The sequence below is a fragment of the Chaetura pelagica genome, unplaced genomic scaffold (genome assembly GCF_000747805.2).
Source record: "Chaetura pelagica isolate M959 unplaced genomic scaffold, ChaPel_1.0 scaffold117, whole genome shotgun sequence".
Classification (NCBI taxonomy): Eukaryota; Metazoa; Chordata; class Aves; order Apodiformes; family Apodidae; genus Chaetura; species Chaetura pelagica.
This window is the reverse complement of record NW_009954185.1, coordinates 3,877,478-3,895,260: the sequence shown is the minus strand read 5'-3', so window position 1 is coordinate 3,895,260 and position 17,783 is coordinate 3,877,478. Positions and strand designations below refer to the sequence as shown.

Sequence of the window (17,783 nt, the reverse complement as noted above, 5' to 3'; positions counted from 1 at the left end):
TGGGGGAGGCGGGCGCTCCCCGTCCGGCCCGCGGGGACGGACACGAGAGCAGCCGATGCCCGTGTGTCTCCCTGCTGCCGGTTTGGCCTTTTCTCTCTTTCCTTCATGATTTTATTTAAGGCGGCTTCTCTGGGTTTTATGGCTGGGTGGGTGATTTTTGTCCCTGCTAAGATGATACGCGACGTTCGATCAATAACTGGTGGTTTTGCTCCCTAATTCTGAGGGTTCTTAATTTGCTAATTCTCAGTTATCACCACCCATGGTCTAGGGGCCTGGAGCTTTAATGCGTGTGCTCGGAGGCCTCTTTTTTTCTCCCACTAGTGGGCTGTTGAGAAAAGGCTCCAGTGTGGTGAATTCACGGGAATTCAGCAGGTTTTACAGTGGGGTAAAACTGCCCTAATGTACAAGATGCTTCCACTTGCCTTTTGTTCCCTGTGGTTTGTGGGTTCATCATTATTCAGTTCCTTAGGAGATGCATTTTTGAGGAACCAGGTGGGAACTGGGGGTCCTTGTTGGCAGTGGTGGTAAAGAATCAGTTACAGGGTGTGCTGAGCTACTTCTTTGAGAGACAGGAGCTAAATTAAATACTTATGGAGCTTCAGCAGCAGATTGGGAAACTTTCATGGGTACTTTTCATTCTCTTCCCACTCCTTGGATAAGAAAATGTCTTGTTTCCTGAGCCATCAGCTTAGTGATACGTGTGAGGATTATGTTTAGAGGGGAAGCAGGAGTAGCATATTGCGTTTATACTGTCTCTGTGTCATAGCTACTGATTTTTCTGGATCTCCCTAGTTGCTGTGTACTTTGGGGAGACTAACAGTTCCAAATACTTTTTGTGCAAGTGGCAGGTGGCATAAAGACAGAGCTCTGCAACATGCTTAAGGGGGTGACCCAGACACTGCTGAATTATTTTATACAGTAACCAACTTATTTCAGAAATGTGAGCCTTTAACTTACTTGTAGTTATAACCTCTTCTGGCAAAAGTCAGTGATTTATTCACACGTTCTTTTATATATATTTTCTATATATTCTATTTATATATATGTATTCTTTTATATATATATTTATATACGTTCTCCACCCATTTACAGGAACACAGTAATGTATTTGTTATGTTAGGGTTGGCATATAGTGGGGGTCTGCTGAATTTGTTCCCTTTCACCTTCCCTCAGATTTGGCTCCCCTGTATGTATTAAGTAGCTCAGAATTCAACAAGGGTGAGAGAATATCAAGTTTCTTAAGTTTTGTATTATTAGCATATAATACAACAAATAATGTTGTTAAAAAAAAAAATTACTGATAAATAGAATTCTAAGTTCATCTCACTGCTGAGCTAGCCAAATCAATCCCCCTTCTCTGAACCAAACTACCTTTCTGCTTCCTCCTAGAAGATCCTCTGGATGTTACAGTGGCTACTTTTCTAAGGGGCATGATAGAATTTGTTCAGACTTTTCAGTGAAATAGTCCTTGAAGAGATTAAAAAAAAATAAGCTGAAGGTAGATGAATGATTTGTCTATATTAGACCATGCCTCTCCTAGAAAATTTATGACTTTGTCAGAATTAACTTGGTGTCATTTAGGAGGCTGATGAGTCACAGCCTTAGGAATTGGTTGTGAGCTGATACTGTCCCTTTTGCAGACAGGAAAAAGTGTTAAAATAACACCTCCTATATTAATGAGGAACCTGTTACAGTAAATTTGTTTTGAGTTTAGAAGAACTACTCAGGAAATAATTTGTCTTTTTAATTTATTCTAGTGACAGTTGCTTGGCTAATGAAGGTCTCCTAAGGATAACGTTCTCTGATCTCTAAAGATGGCAGCTGTTGAAGGTAATCCAAAATTAGTATTCAGTGTGTTTATTTTCCTATCTTTTAGCTAACATACACAATCATCTGGTGTTATTGATAGTTATCTATATGAATTCAATGCACACAAAAGAGTTTTTGTGGGGTCTCTGTTATTATACTTCAGATTAGAAGAAAAAGGTTTTTTATTGGATAACTTTTTCTTTCCTAGATAAAAATCTAAAACAGAAGCAGGTTTGTCAAGGAAATTGCTTGGCTTTCTATATTTTGAAAATATACTTAATCTTTTTAGGATATTTTCATCTCTTTCCTCCAGAGTAACAGTAGGCACTTAGGAGGACACGTCCCCATTTTGTGCCATTTTTAATGAGGATATTATTTTCCATATCACACGTTCTTGCTCCTGTAAGCAGATTATCATATCTGCTATGCTTAGACCATAATCTCTTATTTTGCAGGGTGTAGGGGAGGAGGAAGACTTTTTTTCTTGTGGTTTTCTGACCTGGCTGTGAAATACTGATACACTCTTGGCACGCTGTGTTAAGTGTTAATCTCTTAAACCCTGGGGACTAGATTCTAGAACACAATCCGTAATTCACACGGTTCATATAGGGATGTAAAGAGGCAAATTCCTGCCAAAGATTCACTTATGTAACCCAAGCTTTTCACGAGTGTTTGCTTCAGTTTTTTGAGATCTGAAGAATGGCTGGAGCTCCCAAAAGCTTTTGTCCTCCGTGTTCAAACCTTAAAGCTCAAGCAGATCCTCTGGTTCTGCATAGAAGGGAGATATGGGTGCTTGCAATATAGTTTTCACTTCTTAATGTGCATCAAGTGTTTCTCTGGAGAGACACCACTTAGGAGAAACTGGATTGTGATTATATTTTTCTCTACTAATTAATGCAGATAATTATAGTGTTGCACATATCTCATACACCTCATCAGAGGTGACAATTTAGAGTAAACAAGTGTATAGGTGACCTATGAATAAAAGAAATACGTTGTTAAGCCTTGCTAAGTATTTTCATATGGCATTTAGAATATTAGGTGCTATAGTCTCATCAGTGGACTGTCTCTCATGATGCTTTTAGTTTGTGTTTAATCTTGATTGTTCTCATCAACAAATGAAGTACAGTATCCTTTAAAACTGGGATTAGCATGTGACTGTAATCTGTATTCTGCCTTCACCTTTTTCCTTTCAGTGCTAGAGGAGGTACTGGTTTCCATTGAAAATGAACTTCAGGCAGTGGAGATGCAGATTCAGGAGCTTATGGATAAACAACAGGAGCTCATTCAAAAGAAGAAGAGGGTAAAGGATCTGATAAAGCAGTCCTCAGGAGACTTGGAGGCCGGTGGAAGTAAAGATAATGAAACCTTAGCTGAGTCATGGAACAAGAAAGGTTTGCAGAGTCAAATTCAAATAATCTAATGTAGAAGTAAACAAATTCAGTACGTAGAAAATGTGTTTCTACAGAGTTTTGTTTGGATAATGATATTGTCCTACTTAATTTTGTTCAGCTGGCTGACCTTCCATCTTAATTACACAGGGTAATGTTTGCACTTAACTCCCTTGGAGTTCCTGACTACTAATCTGAGTTGTTCTGGGCAGAATGATCACAAGGATGGCTTTTTCTAACTACTTTTATAATTGTTGCGAAGTCATAACTTGATTTGATTTGTTATAAGAATCCCAGAGTAAGTCTGGATAGATTGCCATTCCTATATTACCTGTTTATTTATGTTCTAAAAATAATAACTCCAGATAGTTTCAGGATTTTATAACCATCTTGCACTCTCACAGTACTTTCTTTCTTGAATGGGCAGCACTTTGGTTGTCTGCCATGGGTTATTACCAAATTATACAAATTAAATGAGTGCCCAAGGGAATGTAGAATACATTATTATGGTAGTTAGTGTAAGTGGCAAGTGCCCCATGGTGGTGTGAAATCAGCTGTTCTCTTGGAAGTGCTGTCTTTGAAGGTAAACATTAACTGAAGTCCTGGATAGCTGGTCAGTGCTGACCATGTAATGCCTAGCCAAATTAAATTCAGATCTTTTTATTGTGTTTTTTTCCCCTCCTCTTTTATTTCACTTGCAATTTGGAAATGCAGTGTTATTTTCTGTCTGTATCTGTTGTCTGAATTGTCTTTTTCGGCATTTTTAAAAATGAAATTCATTTTTTTAGTCTAATCCATACTTGTCTGTGTTTGAGAAACATTTTATGCGTAAGTAAGAATGCTGATACTTTTAATAGCAAATTAATTATTGAGCAAATCAATTTGTTTGGGCTGGCTTTGTGCTTTATTCTTTCTTTCCTCCTATGCTCTGAAAACTAACGTCTTTGCAATTGGATGCTGTATGTGTGTTGAATAAGAGCAGTAGTTAAATTTGGTCACGTTACAAAGCTTACTGAAGAAGGTGGGTGGCATGTCTTGGTTTCAGAGAGTCTTGTGACCTCTGTGAATTAGGAAACAATGCCACCTCAGGTACCAAAGTTGAATATTGCATTCCATGTGGTGTAGCCTGCAGTTTGCATAGCTTTTCTGCATTTAAATTTGAATTATGTGAAAATGATTAATATGCTTTGTGATGTATCTGAAATCTAAGTTTTTTAAATATTACGTCTTTAAATTATGCAGTCTAGAGCTCTTTATTTAAGAAAAGAAGCAGATTATAAGCATGTTGGGGTGATTATTTTGGGGAAGATTAATCTTCTGTTCCATTTGTTTTTTAATAAATGTTTATTATCTCCAGAATATATGGGAAAAAATTATAGCCCTGCCTTCATTGTACTATTTGTAATCACTGCATTTGGGCAGCTTAGTAGTGAGACTGCTGTAGGCCTCAGTGTCTTGATTTTTATTTATTTTCAGGGAAGGCTTCTCATTTCCATTTAATTTTGGACTAATGACTTAACTTGATCATTATCAATTTGAAGCTCTTGATCTGCCTATGAGTTTTCAGCATTAGTTCACATTTATTTGCAATGGGAGCCTTTAGTCTGCAGGTGGATATTGTGTACATTTCATAGGGTTTTCAAAAGTTCACCTTAGAAATTACTTTATACAGACTAAGTTGTAGTTTTTTGTGTGCCATTATTGAGTCTTTGAACACTTGCCCAGATCTGTAATTATAGTGCTTCTAGATCTAGTTACTGTTTGTGTAAATTACCCTTCCCTCTTACATTCTTACAAACTTGGTTATGAAATATGAAACATGTTTGATTTTTTTTTTTTTTCCCCATTATAGATTTTCCATGGTATGAGAAGATAAAAACTGCATTGCAGAACAAGTTTAAACTCCAGAAGTTTAGGTCCTTGCAGCTTGAAACAGTAAATGCTGCAATGTCAGGAAAGGATATTTTTCTTGTGATGCCTACAGGGGGTGGAAAGAGCCTTTGCTACCAGTTACCAGCTGTCTGTTCTGATGGTATGTAGGGTAACAAAAGGTCATATACAAACAATTGGATATGTTTTTCTCCCTTTTATAGTTATTTGGAAAATGAACATTATATTGGTATCTAAAATCACAGTATTGGGGGAAAAGAGCAAATATATGAGATAAAGATTTACCAAAAGTATTTCCTTTGCTCTCTTATTTTCTCTGAAGATGCAATAGCAGCTTCAAAATAGATATGCCTCTTTGGTGTGATTTTGATATAAATAATATATCTAGGCTCCTTTCAAAATGTTGTGTTATTAAACACTGAAAGAACTTTTTAAAAGTTTGTCACTAGTATATTTCTTTCCCTTTTAATTCGATACACAGACCGTAAATTATTAAACTTGGGATATCTATTATTTCTCTCTTCCACTAAAGTTTTAGCTTAAGATGATTTGGGAGATAATTTGTGTATTTTTAAATTTTTTTTAGGTATCTAGTTTTAGTTTTTAAGCTTTTTTTGAAAAATAACACATCCTATTGCATGGAATTTTTCTTGTTAACAGAGCAAACTCGCCAATACCTAACATTGCTTAGTTGTATGGTAAATTAGCACCTCAGGACACGTTTAAGTCCAACTTTCTTTGGTTTGTTTATTAGTTCTTATACTCAGTTGTAGCTCAGTTTTTTGTGCTCTAGATTCTAAGAGAAGGTTTATGTCATAGGCAGTTGATAAGAGGTATTTTGTGACCTAGCACTCACTCACCAGCTACCTAGGAGGGGAATCTGCTACTGTGTATGAAGCTTAAGCTCCTCTTTGGCAGTTCCTTTGGAACAGGGCTGATGGATCAGTAAAACGTTACTAGAAGAGTTATTTGTGACATCTGAATTGTTCAGTTTGCACAATGATTGATTGTTACAGGTTTCACGCTGGTAATATGTCCTTTAATATCACTTATGGAAGATCAGCTCATGGTTTTGGAACAGCTTGGTATTTCTGCAACTTTATTAAATGCCTCAAGCAGTAAGGTATGTTTAACTGCCAAATGCTCATGCTTTTGTTGTGTATGTGCTGGTGTCTTACCTCTTATTTACGAATACTAAATGTGTGGCAGTTTTATCAGGTAGTGCCATTCTGTCAACAATATCTTGCCAGCTATGTACTGCAATACAAATAATGTGAATAAGTATCTTGTGTTCTTGTTTTAATGACAAGAACCCATGTAAGCCAATACCTTTCATGGAATAAATAGATTTCATGGAACTATTTAGAGGATGTGAAGTACCTTTGGCTAATGTGTGTTGTAGATTTTTACTCAGTTGCTAAACTTAAGATTGGAGTAGGTAATTTCTACCCACTAGTAACATGTTGAGCAGTGCAGGCTTTTACATAGGATCATTTATCATTTATCATTTATCATTGCAGTGCAGGCTTTTACATAGGATCATTTATCTTGCTTTTGGATAATAAGCTGCTTGATCCAGAGGCCGAGAAGCAACTTATCTCCCAGTCTGTTATTAGTCAGTTACTTTTTACAGTGAAATGTATTTTCCTGTCTACCAGGAGGCCATGGTCATTAACTTGCACATGACACTGGATTTGATACATTAATGGCTTGATGCATTGTGTAAACCTTGAAACCTTCTTTGAAGTAGAGCACTTTGAAAATTAAAGAAGATTACTATTGTGTGTGAGAAATTATTTTACCATTGTAGTACCATGGGCATGTTTGGTACATGTAATTTATTGGGACAATAATGAAACCACATGATGAAGCTAAGACAAATATTCAACAGTTTTCTTTTTCAAAGTTCCAAGACAGATTTTCCAAGTATTAACATTAAATTTTGTGTATAATGGTCTTCTGGGAAGACTTGCAGTAGTGCTAAATACTATGTAGCAGTTCGAGTCTCTCTTAATTACCCCTTATGAATTGTTAATACCCTCTAAAGAATTTTAGCACTAAGCAACTTCAGTGACTTGTCCTAGTCTGTTAACCCCTGATTTCTCCTTTTGTTTTGAACAGGAACATGTGAAGTGGGTTCATACTGAGATGATAAACAGAAATTCGCAGCTGAAGCTGATTTATGTGACCCCAGAGAAGATTGCAAAAAGCAAAATGTTCATGTCAAAGCTAGAGAAAGCTTATCAAACCGGATGTCTTGCTCGCATTGCTGTAGATGAAGTCCATTGCTGTAGTCAGTGGGGCCATGACTTCAGGCCTGGTATGCTCTGTAGAAATCCAGTTTACAGTGTTATTCAGGCATCAGTAACAATTAGTTAGCCCTGAAATAAAGCCAAGTGCTTTCTTTGAGTGTTAAGTAAATATTTTCTGTAGGGTAAATACCTATGTTAGCTCAAGAACTTTGAATTTAATTCAGAATTACTGTATCTTTGTCCAGGAGCTAAGCTCATGCAAATGGGGCCAAGCGCTGTCAGTATTCTGAGAAACTCCTACATCAGTTTACCTTAACTGGAACTTACTAAAATTAAAGTTTTTGACTGCTGTCTTTAATATGGACAATACAGTCATCTTTAATCTACTGCTACATGAAAAAGTATAATTCTGTACACTGCTCCCTGACCCTCTGGTTGGCAGAGTAGAGCGTTTTGTAGATTCATGAGATGTGTTTCAACTTGCTTTAGAAGCAGTTAAAATATGTGCCTTGATTTGCAGGGAAAGTGTGCTTTGGTTTGTTTCTTACCTCATTTATTGTAGAAAACTGTTACTGACTGGGTACTGTTACTTTGCCTTTGAAAGAAAATTTTAAAGAATATAAAGATTTAAAACAACAGTAACTGTAAAGTCAGCCTTTGCAGTTTTGTTTAAATGTGGTGTCTGAGCAAGAAGCCATGCCAGTTGAACAAGCAGTGTGGAATTTGGTTATATACCTCTGTCTGATTATCTGTTCTAAGGCAGCAAATTATTATCAGCACTGAGCCTTTAAAATCTTTCTTTAGTATAGTCTGGTGTATGTATCCAAATTCCACTTTGATTGTTTATGAAAATCCATTTGTAAAAGCAAACCTGCAAAATAACCTGAATGTTTGAATGTTGGTGTGATACCACTTTCACTTTTCTAACTTTTGAAGAACTTCTATTTCAATATGTTTTGCCTTCTGCATTGTGGCTGCTTCTGTGAAATTCGGTTAGAAGAGAAAACATCTATTTTGACAAGTACAGGAAATGTATTACTTCATTTGGATGTATAAATTAGTTCTGTAGTCAGTTGATCAGTAATAACTTTTATTGCAGTATTTACCCAATTGACTGCTGTCTACATTAGTGTCTTCCTAAACTCTGGATCCATGGTATGACAAATCTTTTTCTTTTCCCTTTTTCTTTTGTTGCTTAGATTACAAGTCTCTTGGTATCCTGAAAAGACAGTTTCCCAATACTCCCTTGATTGGATTGACAGCAACAGCTACAAATCATGTTTTAAAGGACGCTCAGAAAATTTTGCATGTTCAGAAGTGCATTACCTTTACTGCATCTTTCAACAGACCCAATCTTTACTATGAGGTATGTCTTATTACCTGTTTGAATGATTGCATTGCAGTCATATTGTCTTCTGTTTTCATTTTGACCACAGCTTTTTTAATTGCTCTTCATGGAAAAACTTGGACACTTTTTTTCTATGGACTTTTGAGATGTAATCTAACCACACAAAGAAAATCTAGTAATTTTGGGTAAATGGCAGAATAGTTGTTTATTGTAGTGGTAGAAGTAGAATAATAGGATCATTTGTTAGACTGTGTGCCCACTTAAAAACACTCTGGCATGTGTTTATTACATTTTTAAGGTTCGACATAAGCCTTCAAATAATGAAGATTTCATTGAGGACATAGTTAAGATCATTAATGGAAGATACAAAGGACTTTCAGGTAAAAAGTATATCTAAAAAAGTTTTTATAATCTTCAGTATTATAGGCATGTTTTCAAGTGCTCCTGAAATGTGTAGAGAAATTGTACTTTCACCATACATTAAGTATCCAGCATAAAAACAAATGAAATTTGTTCAGATTCATACCTGGAATAATTACTCTATTCAGTCATTAGTGTTTAAATGTCTTTATAAGCTACTTAGATCTTCTGAAGTATTGAAATACAATGTTGATGTGTATAGAACAATTCTTACATAAATAAGAATAATAGCAATTTTTAAGACTGTAAAAACAAGGCTCAAAAAAGGTTTCTTTGTTATTAGATGATACATATGCTATTTAATATCTTGGTGCCAGGATACTTACTGTCTCTAAAACTACATTTTCATATTTGATCATAAGATTCGTGATTTTATTCTGTGCCCAGCACGGGTGTGTTGTGGGATGAATTGTGCTTCTGTAACGAATGCAGAACTGTAAAAGTTGGACTTTGTGTAATCAGTAAATGATGTACTGCAAATAGAGGAGAGCCATGTTACCAAAGGCAACAGAACTCTGTTTTCCAGAGCAGCAGTCTGCCCTTGTTTCTGCTGTGGAGCTCCGTGGCTGTGCTGAGCAGCTCCCTGAGTACAAACTGTGCTAAGATGATCACAAATTGCGTGGGTTTGTGTCTAATCCTTGACTTACCATGACAGACTAATAACAAAAAGCAGATTTATCTGAAACCTCAGGTGAGGTGTATATGTCGTAAGTAACAGCAGCCCTTTCCATAAGCACTAGTAACGATTGTCCTTTTTGGACGTTAACAGAATACTTCTGTGATTATGTGGATTGGCAGCCATATTTTCTCCTTAGCCTTCAAGTCGCAACTGATAAATGAAGTTCCATTCCTGGCTACAATACTGCAGACTGAATAGGCACAAAGATTTATTTTTTTAAATCTACTTATGCTCAAGTTAATAAAACTTGCAGAGTTGTTTTTAAATATTGGAGATTATTTGGGTTTTTTTAAGATGATACAATAAGGCATCTTTCACTTTTGTGCAGGAATAGTTTACTGTTTTTCTCAGAAAGATTCTGAGCAAGTTACTGTGAGTTTGCAGAAACTGGGAATCAAAGCAGGCACTTACCATGCAAACATGGATGCTAAATATAAGACCAAAGTTCATAAAGGATGGGCAGCAAATCAAATCCAGGTAAAGCAGATACTTTTCTTAGACGTATCTCATTTAAACAAGTTGTGTTTTCGCACCTTGATGGTTTCTTAATCTTATTTCAGGTTGTAGTGGCAACTGTTGCTTTTGGCATGGGAATTGATAAACCTGATGTGAGGTTTGTAATTCATCATTCTATGAGTAAGTCCATGGAGAACTACTACCAAGAGAGCGGACGTGCAGGTATTGTAGGAAATGGCTTTTGCAAAGTAGCTAGCTACATCTGCTAAAGCAGTACAATTGTACTGTGATTTCAGCCATTTGTGCAGTGTCATGTCTTTGGGACAGGTTCTAAATTGTATAATGCCACTCAATCTCTGTAACAATGCTTTAAAGCAAACCCGAGTTAATGATCTCAGGCCTCTGTCCTGCAGTGTAGAAAGAATAACTGAGCACCTAGCACTTCACTTTGCTTTTTTTTTTTTCTTCTTTTTATTACTTGATATCAGTGACGTCTGTGGCTTACTAGAATAATTTCATAACATGACATTAATGGGATACATGTTACAAAAAGGATTTTCTATTTTTCTTTGCATAACAGCTGGGATGCATGCTTTGCATGAGTTGTCTCTAGATGGTGACTAAGTGCTGTATGAATTTTAGTGGCCACAGAAATACAAGTAGGATGAGGAGTCTAGAGCTGGCAATTTTCAGGATTGGCTAATGTGTAGCAACACTAAATAGCTGTTACGATAAAAAAATGTTTTGTGATGCTTTGCTTATGTTTTTTTGACCTTTTGCATTATACTTTTTTGAAGACAGATTTGAATGTATGCGGGGGAAAAGCTTTTTAAGGACCCTGAGAGGCAATTAATTGGGATTTTAACTAGGGCTGTATGATAGAAATTGGTCTTAAAGCTAGCCTAAGAAAAACAGAAGTTGTCAAATTTTCTGGGAGTTTGCATCTGCTTATGCTAGAGACATAGGTGCTGAAACAGTTGTTTCACAGTGTCTATGGACTTGCAGTGATTCGAGCAAGCTTTTGACTCTTTTTCATAACTCAATTTAAATGAGATTCTTCTGGGCAGGTGATTAATTAAGCACTGCTACTCCCTTTTCCTGAAAGTACTACTTAGATTATGAAACCTTCTTTTTGCCCCTTGACTGCCCATCCAAGTGAAGTAGTTCCTTTCTGTTACATGTGAAACCTTTTCTGCTCTATGGATCTTGTAAACGGCAGGAGGGCACCCATCAACACATTGGAAAGGGTGGGCAATGGGAAGGAAGAGATGATCTAAGTTCAGCGGTAGAAGACTGCTGGTTTTAAATGGAATAATTTGTTAAGTCATATCTAATTACCTCTGTATTACCATTAATACCTAATAAGGTATTTGAGGCTCGCAGTGTCCTTTATTCAAATAGGGATTAGGTTTCAAGTAGTTGGCTAGGATTTTCCAAAAGGTGTTAGGGTGAGTAAGTGGTGTTTTCTCTGACTTTCTGTATAATGTGAATGTTTTATTTTAGTTGTTAAAAGTGTCAAAATCTTTGTTATGTAGTATTTTCAGTTTGCTTGATTCTATAGTTGTAGAAGACTGTTCTCAACCTATTTTATTTCTGATTTGTATTGTGTTATTTACTGGCTAATATATTATACTTCGTGTTTTATTACAGTCATGCACTCTCCATATAGGGGCTGCAGAAGCCCATGCAGATGAGTGGAATTTTTACCAGAAAATGGTATGCTTAAAGTAAATTTTTCTAAAGTTTAAAGCCTAAATTTTTTGTTTATTTTAATGCATTGCAGGCAGAGATGACCAAAAAGCTGACTGTATTTTGTATTATGGTTTTGGAGATATATTCAGAATCAGCTCAATGGTAGTGATGGAAAATGTAGGGCAAGAGAAGCTGTATGATATGGTGTCTTACTGCCAGAATATGAACAAGTAAGTTGTTGCTTAATTTTTAAATAGGCTAATTTTGTTGGGTTTTGTAGAGTCTATTTAAAAGAAAAAAAAAGTACCTAAGGAAGAAAAAAAAATAACCGCCCCCAAAAAAAGAAAGAACCCCCAACACACTATAGAAACACTAGTGTTGTGAGAGTCTTGAGTCTGGATTTTGTGGTGTGACTGCTCAGTATGTGTGCTCTTGCACATAACTCAGTGTTGGTCTGTTGTTTGCCAGCTTCAGAATAACGTTTTGGAAGCACTTGTGTTGAGGTGAAATATCTGTCAACAAACAGTGTTTGGATTTCAAATCCCATTCAGAGTAAAAGCTGCAATCCTTTTTTTTTTTTTACTCTTAAGATACTAAAGTTTGCTGGCCAACCAGGAATCCACATGTGTTTAGATCTGCTGCATTGAGTTGTATTGAATACATCATGGAAAACACTTCTATCTATGTTGTGGAGAACTTGTGCATTCATTATAGCTTTTTTTTGGCCTTAGTCTAAGAATTGGTTCATATTCTTCAGATTTTTCATTCTATTGGGATTGCACATTATGCTTTTCTGTTTAACTAAACTGTTCCCACAGCAGTGTTTACTATTGCTGAAAGCTAATAGTTGCTCCTATTGCCATAATTGGCAGGGAATGCTGTGTTGCATTCTTTGTGCTTGTTTTGCAGTATGATCTGACCCAGGTGACCTTCTTTTTGTCACTTTCATGATTTATGACACAGGTGTATGCATTTATGTTCTACAGTCCATCTTTGCTGTCTGTTCTTTCAGGTGTCGCCGGGTCCTTATAGCCCATCATTTTGATGAAGTATGGGATTCTGCAAACTGCAACAGAATGTGTGATAACTGCTGTAGAGAGAACTGTAAGTAAATTGTTTTTATAACCAAGGACAGAAAACAGTGAGAAGGTTGGCTTAAAGAAATACCTTTTTCCAAGGTTCAGGTTTTGTTACGAGCATCAATATTCATTGGCTTAGTGTCGCCCAATTCAGGGTGTTGAGCAGGATGCTTCCTGGTTTTGCTTTTTTCCTGAGGCTAAACACTTCTGTATCTTTAAGGCTCAACTGTTCTTCTGTTCCCAAAAGTCATGCTGGGGCAAGGTGGAGATTGGCTTACTTGTTTTAAAAAGTTTCTGGTATGTGTCAAGTTTTGTTTCAGGATTGTTTTGGGGTGTAAAAGCTTTATTTTTGAGAAGACTCCTCTTGCTCTCTGTATGCCAAACTGTTCACACTTAGCCTCTGAGAAGGTACAGTTGGCACCACAGCCTTTTACAACTTGCCTGGTAAAATCTCTGAGGATTTCAGTGCTGTGTGCTCATGAGACTTACCTGTGTCAGGACTGTGCATGACAGTTACGCAGAACAATGGAACATGCTAATTCAGGACTTTGCTGTGTTGATCCCAACAGCACAGTGTCTGTCTAGTGTGTGCTCTTCCTTCACAAGAAATTTGGGATCATAAGAGGGAAGGCATATAAGCCAGATGTAGAGGGAACTTGGGAGATGAACTGAAGCAGGACCTGCTGCATGGTGAAGGAGGATGTTTTCAGTAGAACACAGTTCTGGGAGAGAAGTTCTTTTGCTGCTTTGCCTACAAACATCTTGGGCAGTGTTGCGTCGCTAGCTTAAATAACACATTGCATGGGTGATTGAAGACTGCTTTAACTGCCATTTTTGGTACCCATCCAGAAGGTGGGAAGTCTCTGAAGATGCATAAACTTTCCTCTTGCTGTACTCACTGAGTGAGAGCTCTGGATTAGATAAAGAAAATCCCATACAAAGATAGAAAGCTCTGAAAAGAGTGCTGAGAAAAATATTGGCCCGAGTCATCTCTAACTGAACACACAAAATCACCTTACATTTCTTTGAGGACCAAGGGAATTTTTTTAATATGTAGTAAATACCGTCTCCTCATACCACAACTATGTGCAAAGTATTTGGATAATGTAGTGATCAGCACTTGAGAAACTTAAGAACAACTCTGTCTTCAAACGTGTTTACATAACTAGATTTTATTTCCCTGTATTTTTTTTGAGGGGGCAAAGTAGACAAAACAAATATATTTAACTGTTTTTTTCCTTTAAACAGGTAGTTATATCTATATAATGGAACTGTTGTGCAAAAATCACACAAGTAGAAATGCCTTACTGTTTTCTAGTTGGATGAAATTTATACTGGGATCAGAGGTACCTAATACTTACAGGAGCCATATGATGAAGTATAGTTGAAATGTATCGTGTTTACTCCTTTTGTACCCCCAGGGCAATATATAAGCAAGGTCTGAGGAAACCTGACAGTAGTAGTAGTTTTTCAGTGTTTAATTCTCAGTATTGCAGGATGCAGATGCCATGATCTGATTAGGCAGTAGAATAAAGGTCACTAGGCACTACATGGATGTGTTAGCACTCAGAATAATTAATCATGTTGAAGCTAATTTGTGTAATTAATACTTTTTTTCTGTCTCATTTTTTCTGTAAGTCTCTTGAGAAAAGAAATGTCTCACACTCTTCAATTCCTCTTTGCTCTCTAATATTCCCATAATAAATATTGTGGGTGAGGAACACTAACCCAGCTGTAGAGTAACAGAGTAACAGAGTAGCTACTTTACAAATTTTATGCTTCTTAAATGGTTCTTTGAAATAATTTGTGTGGTTTGTAATGTTAAATACATAGAAAATACATGTTTGCAGGATGGGAGTTTTAGTAATGAAATAGAAATAAATGTAAATTTGAGTACAAATATATCCTAATTTGACAAGGTGGAAGTTACAGCTTTATTAAGTTATAGTTTAAAACCAAAGCTTTGCTATTATATAGCACATAGATATGTATTTAAAGATACACATATGTACCTATAAATATATAAAAGTGGATATATATGTATATACCTAATATATATATATGGATACTATCCAAATAACTAGAAATAACTTGCTGTTTAAATATTACTTCCATTTTATTTGTAGCATCTGAGAAAATGGATATAACAGGATACTGCAGAGATTTAATCAAGATACTTGAGAAAGCTGAAAACATGAGTGAGAAACTCACCCCACTGAAATTACTCGATGCATGGTCTGGGAAAGGTGTATCAAAGCTGAGGGTGGCTGAAGTTACTCCACCAAAGCACCCTCGAGAGGAACTGGAGAGAATTATTGCCCACTTACTGCTCCAGCAGTATCTGAAGTATGTACAGTGATGACTACTTTTTTTAACCTGTAGTAGTAATTTTTTTATTCTTGTGTTACTTCAAAATAGCATTAATGGATAGATTCTGTAGTCTCATTTTTAGCCTTTATTTTAGATATATTTAAAAAACCTGCAAAAGATCACTGTGTTTCTACTTGTAAATGTTAAAACAGGACTTGGAGGAACAATTTAACTTCTGCATCTCTTGCAGTTTGAAAAAGCTGGGGTCTTCTGTATTCAGGTTGCAGCAGGCTTCATTCTTAGAGAAATCTGCATTTCATGGTTAACAAAGCAAATGGGATTGCCCAGATGAAGTGTAAATCAGCTAATGTGGAAGGTGATACTCTGAAATTGTAAAAAGCATAGTGAAAATAACAGCAGTGCTTCTCTTGTAACCTGGCTGGCTGTATGGGATGTGTTTTGTCTTTTCATGTAGTTTTAGAAGTTCCAAGAGTATGTACAGATGAAACAGTCCCTTTATTTTTGTCTTTTTTTTTTTTCATCAGTTTGTACAGCTGACTTCTTACACTTTTAACAGGGTGTGCAGATGACTTACTGCATTTTTTTCCCCCTCATTTTCCTCCATGCATTCCAACAGATTGACATGTGGGTGTGTAAAGTTCCACAAAGAGAACTATGTTAAGTGTTGGCCAGACTTGCTCTAAAGTGACTATCCACTTGAGTAGATAAAGCAGAATCAAGCTACTACGTGGAACATCCATGAGAAGTGCTGACGTATTCAATTTTTTTCCCCTGCACGATATAGCCTGTCTTTGTCTCCAACCTGCTTCTTCTAACACTGATTTAATTCATGCAGGGAAGATTTCAGCTTCACGGCATTTTCAACAATATCTTACCTGAAGATAGGACCAAAAGCAGGTCTGCTGACTAATGAGGCCCACGTCATCACTATAGAAGGGATAACAAACAAGAAAAGTGTTTACAAGGTATTTATTTCTGTACTGACTTGCTCTGTATTTTTCACTATAGTTTATTTAATAGTTTGATATCTACTCAATATATTTTTCAAAGTAATGCAATCAGCAGGATGTAAAATGAACTTCATTATATTATCTCTTCTGTGGAAATACTGAAAAAGAAGAAAAAGTGTGAGAATTTTAATGGAATTCTTTATAACTTACAGGACAAACCTTTGAATTCAAAAGGAAGGAGAGAAAATGCACAGACTATTTCAAAGACTGTTCAAGATTCAGTGGTGAAGAAGTCACAGGACCAGAAACGGCCTAACTGTGGCTCTAACTTAAAAGCAAAGAAGCTTAAGCTAGAGGCAGCTGATGACCAAACAGTAGTTCTTGACTGAGTTTCACAGACTACATTTAGGATCTAATCATGTTTGCTTCTCCATGGACGATCCAGTGCGTAAGTTTGGTTTGTTTTTTTAGTAATGGTATTTTTTGGCATTTCTAAAATAAAAAATGAATGGGGAAACAAGTATCTTTAAAACCCTCTTATCTAGAAGAAGTCTAGTGTTTGAGGGAAAAATGCTTCTGTCAAAGGTGTGGTGCTAACAACCCTTTTCCCTTCTGAGAAAGGGAAGGGCAAGATAACAATGGAGAGAGACTTACGGGTTGGAAAAAAATGAAACAGTTTTAAGGAAACAGTAACAATGTAAAAAAAGGTATAATGAGATTAATGGGAAAAGAATGAAATAAAGATATACAAAACAAGTATTGAGCTCCACTGATGACACATCACTGCTGCTGCAGGACAGACACTGGGAAAGTCTCAGACTGGACTCAGAAGATGGGAACTAAACTCAAGAATGCATGGGTTGAAATTCAAGGCAGAAGAATGGACAGATGCTGGCCATGGAAGAGAAGAAGATGACTCTCAGGACCCTTTGGCTTTATACTGAGTATATGTATGGGACAGAATACTTCATTGGTCAGTTTTGGGTCACCTGTCCTGTCTGCTTCTCCCTACAGGTGTGACCCTGTTACGCCCTTTCACTTAAGACACAAGAAGTTTAGCAGTCACCTTCGTTTCTATAGGATTAAGTATAAATAAGAACCTTTTGGCATACCATTTATACCTGAGTAGGAACTATAAACATCAAGCTTTATCAATTCTAGAAGCAGACACTGTCTGAAAGATATGTCATTAACTTCAGAAAGTGCAGTCACTTAGAGACCTAACTGAAGGGTAACGTTACTAAAAGGAGACCTGAAAAGATCATCTGGTCCAGCCTTTTGTGGGAAAGGAAGCGTGTCCAGTTGTGTCTTGAAAATATCCAGTGCTGAGGACTGTACTGCTGCACTTTGGAGGTTGTACCAGCAATTGATTGTTCTCACTGGAAAAACTTCATTTTTTATATTGAAATAATGCTGAAGGAGCACTTGAAGAGTTCAGAACAGCTGATGTCTTTCAAAAATATAGGCAAGTCTCAGGGTACATTGA

General features: G+C 36.5%; 1 protein-coding gene across 1 annotated transcript; it reads left to right on the top strand.

The window, feature by feature from the left end:
- Positions 1-1,814: 1,814 nt before the first annotated feature.
- RECQL (RecQ helicase-like) lies at positions 1,815-16,686 on the top strand. The gene is made up of 14 exons (XM_010002952.1): positions 1,815-1,830; positions 3,006-3,203; positions 5,053-5,232; positions 6,107-6,213; positions 7,212-7,410; positions 8,542-8,708; positions 8,989-9,070; positions 10,118-10,266; positions 10,350-10,467; positions 12,029-12,167; positions 12,950-13,041; positions 15,143-15,362; positions 16,183-16,312; positions 16,510-16,686. Exons 1-14 carry the CDS (start codon positions 1,815-1,817, stop codon positions 16,684-16,686), a joined length of 1,974 nt encoding a protein of 657 aa, XP_010001254.1.
- The last annotated feature ends 1,097 nt before the right edge of the window (positions 16,687-17,783 follow it).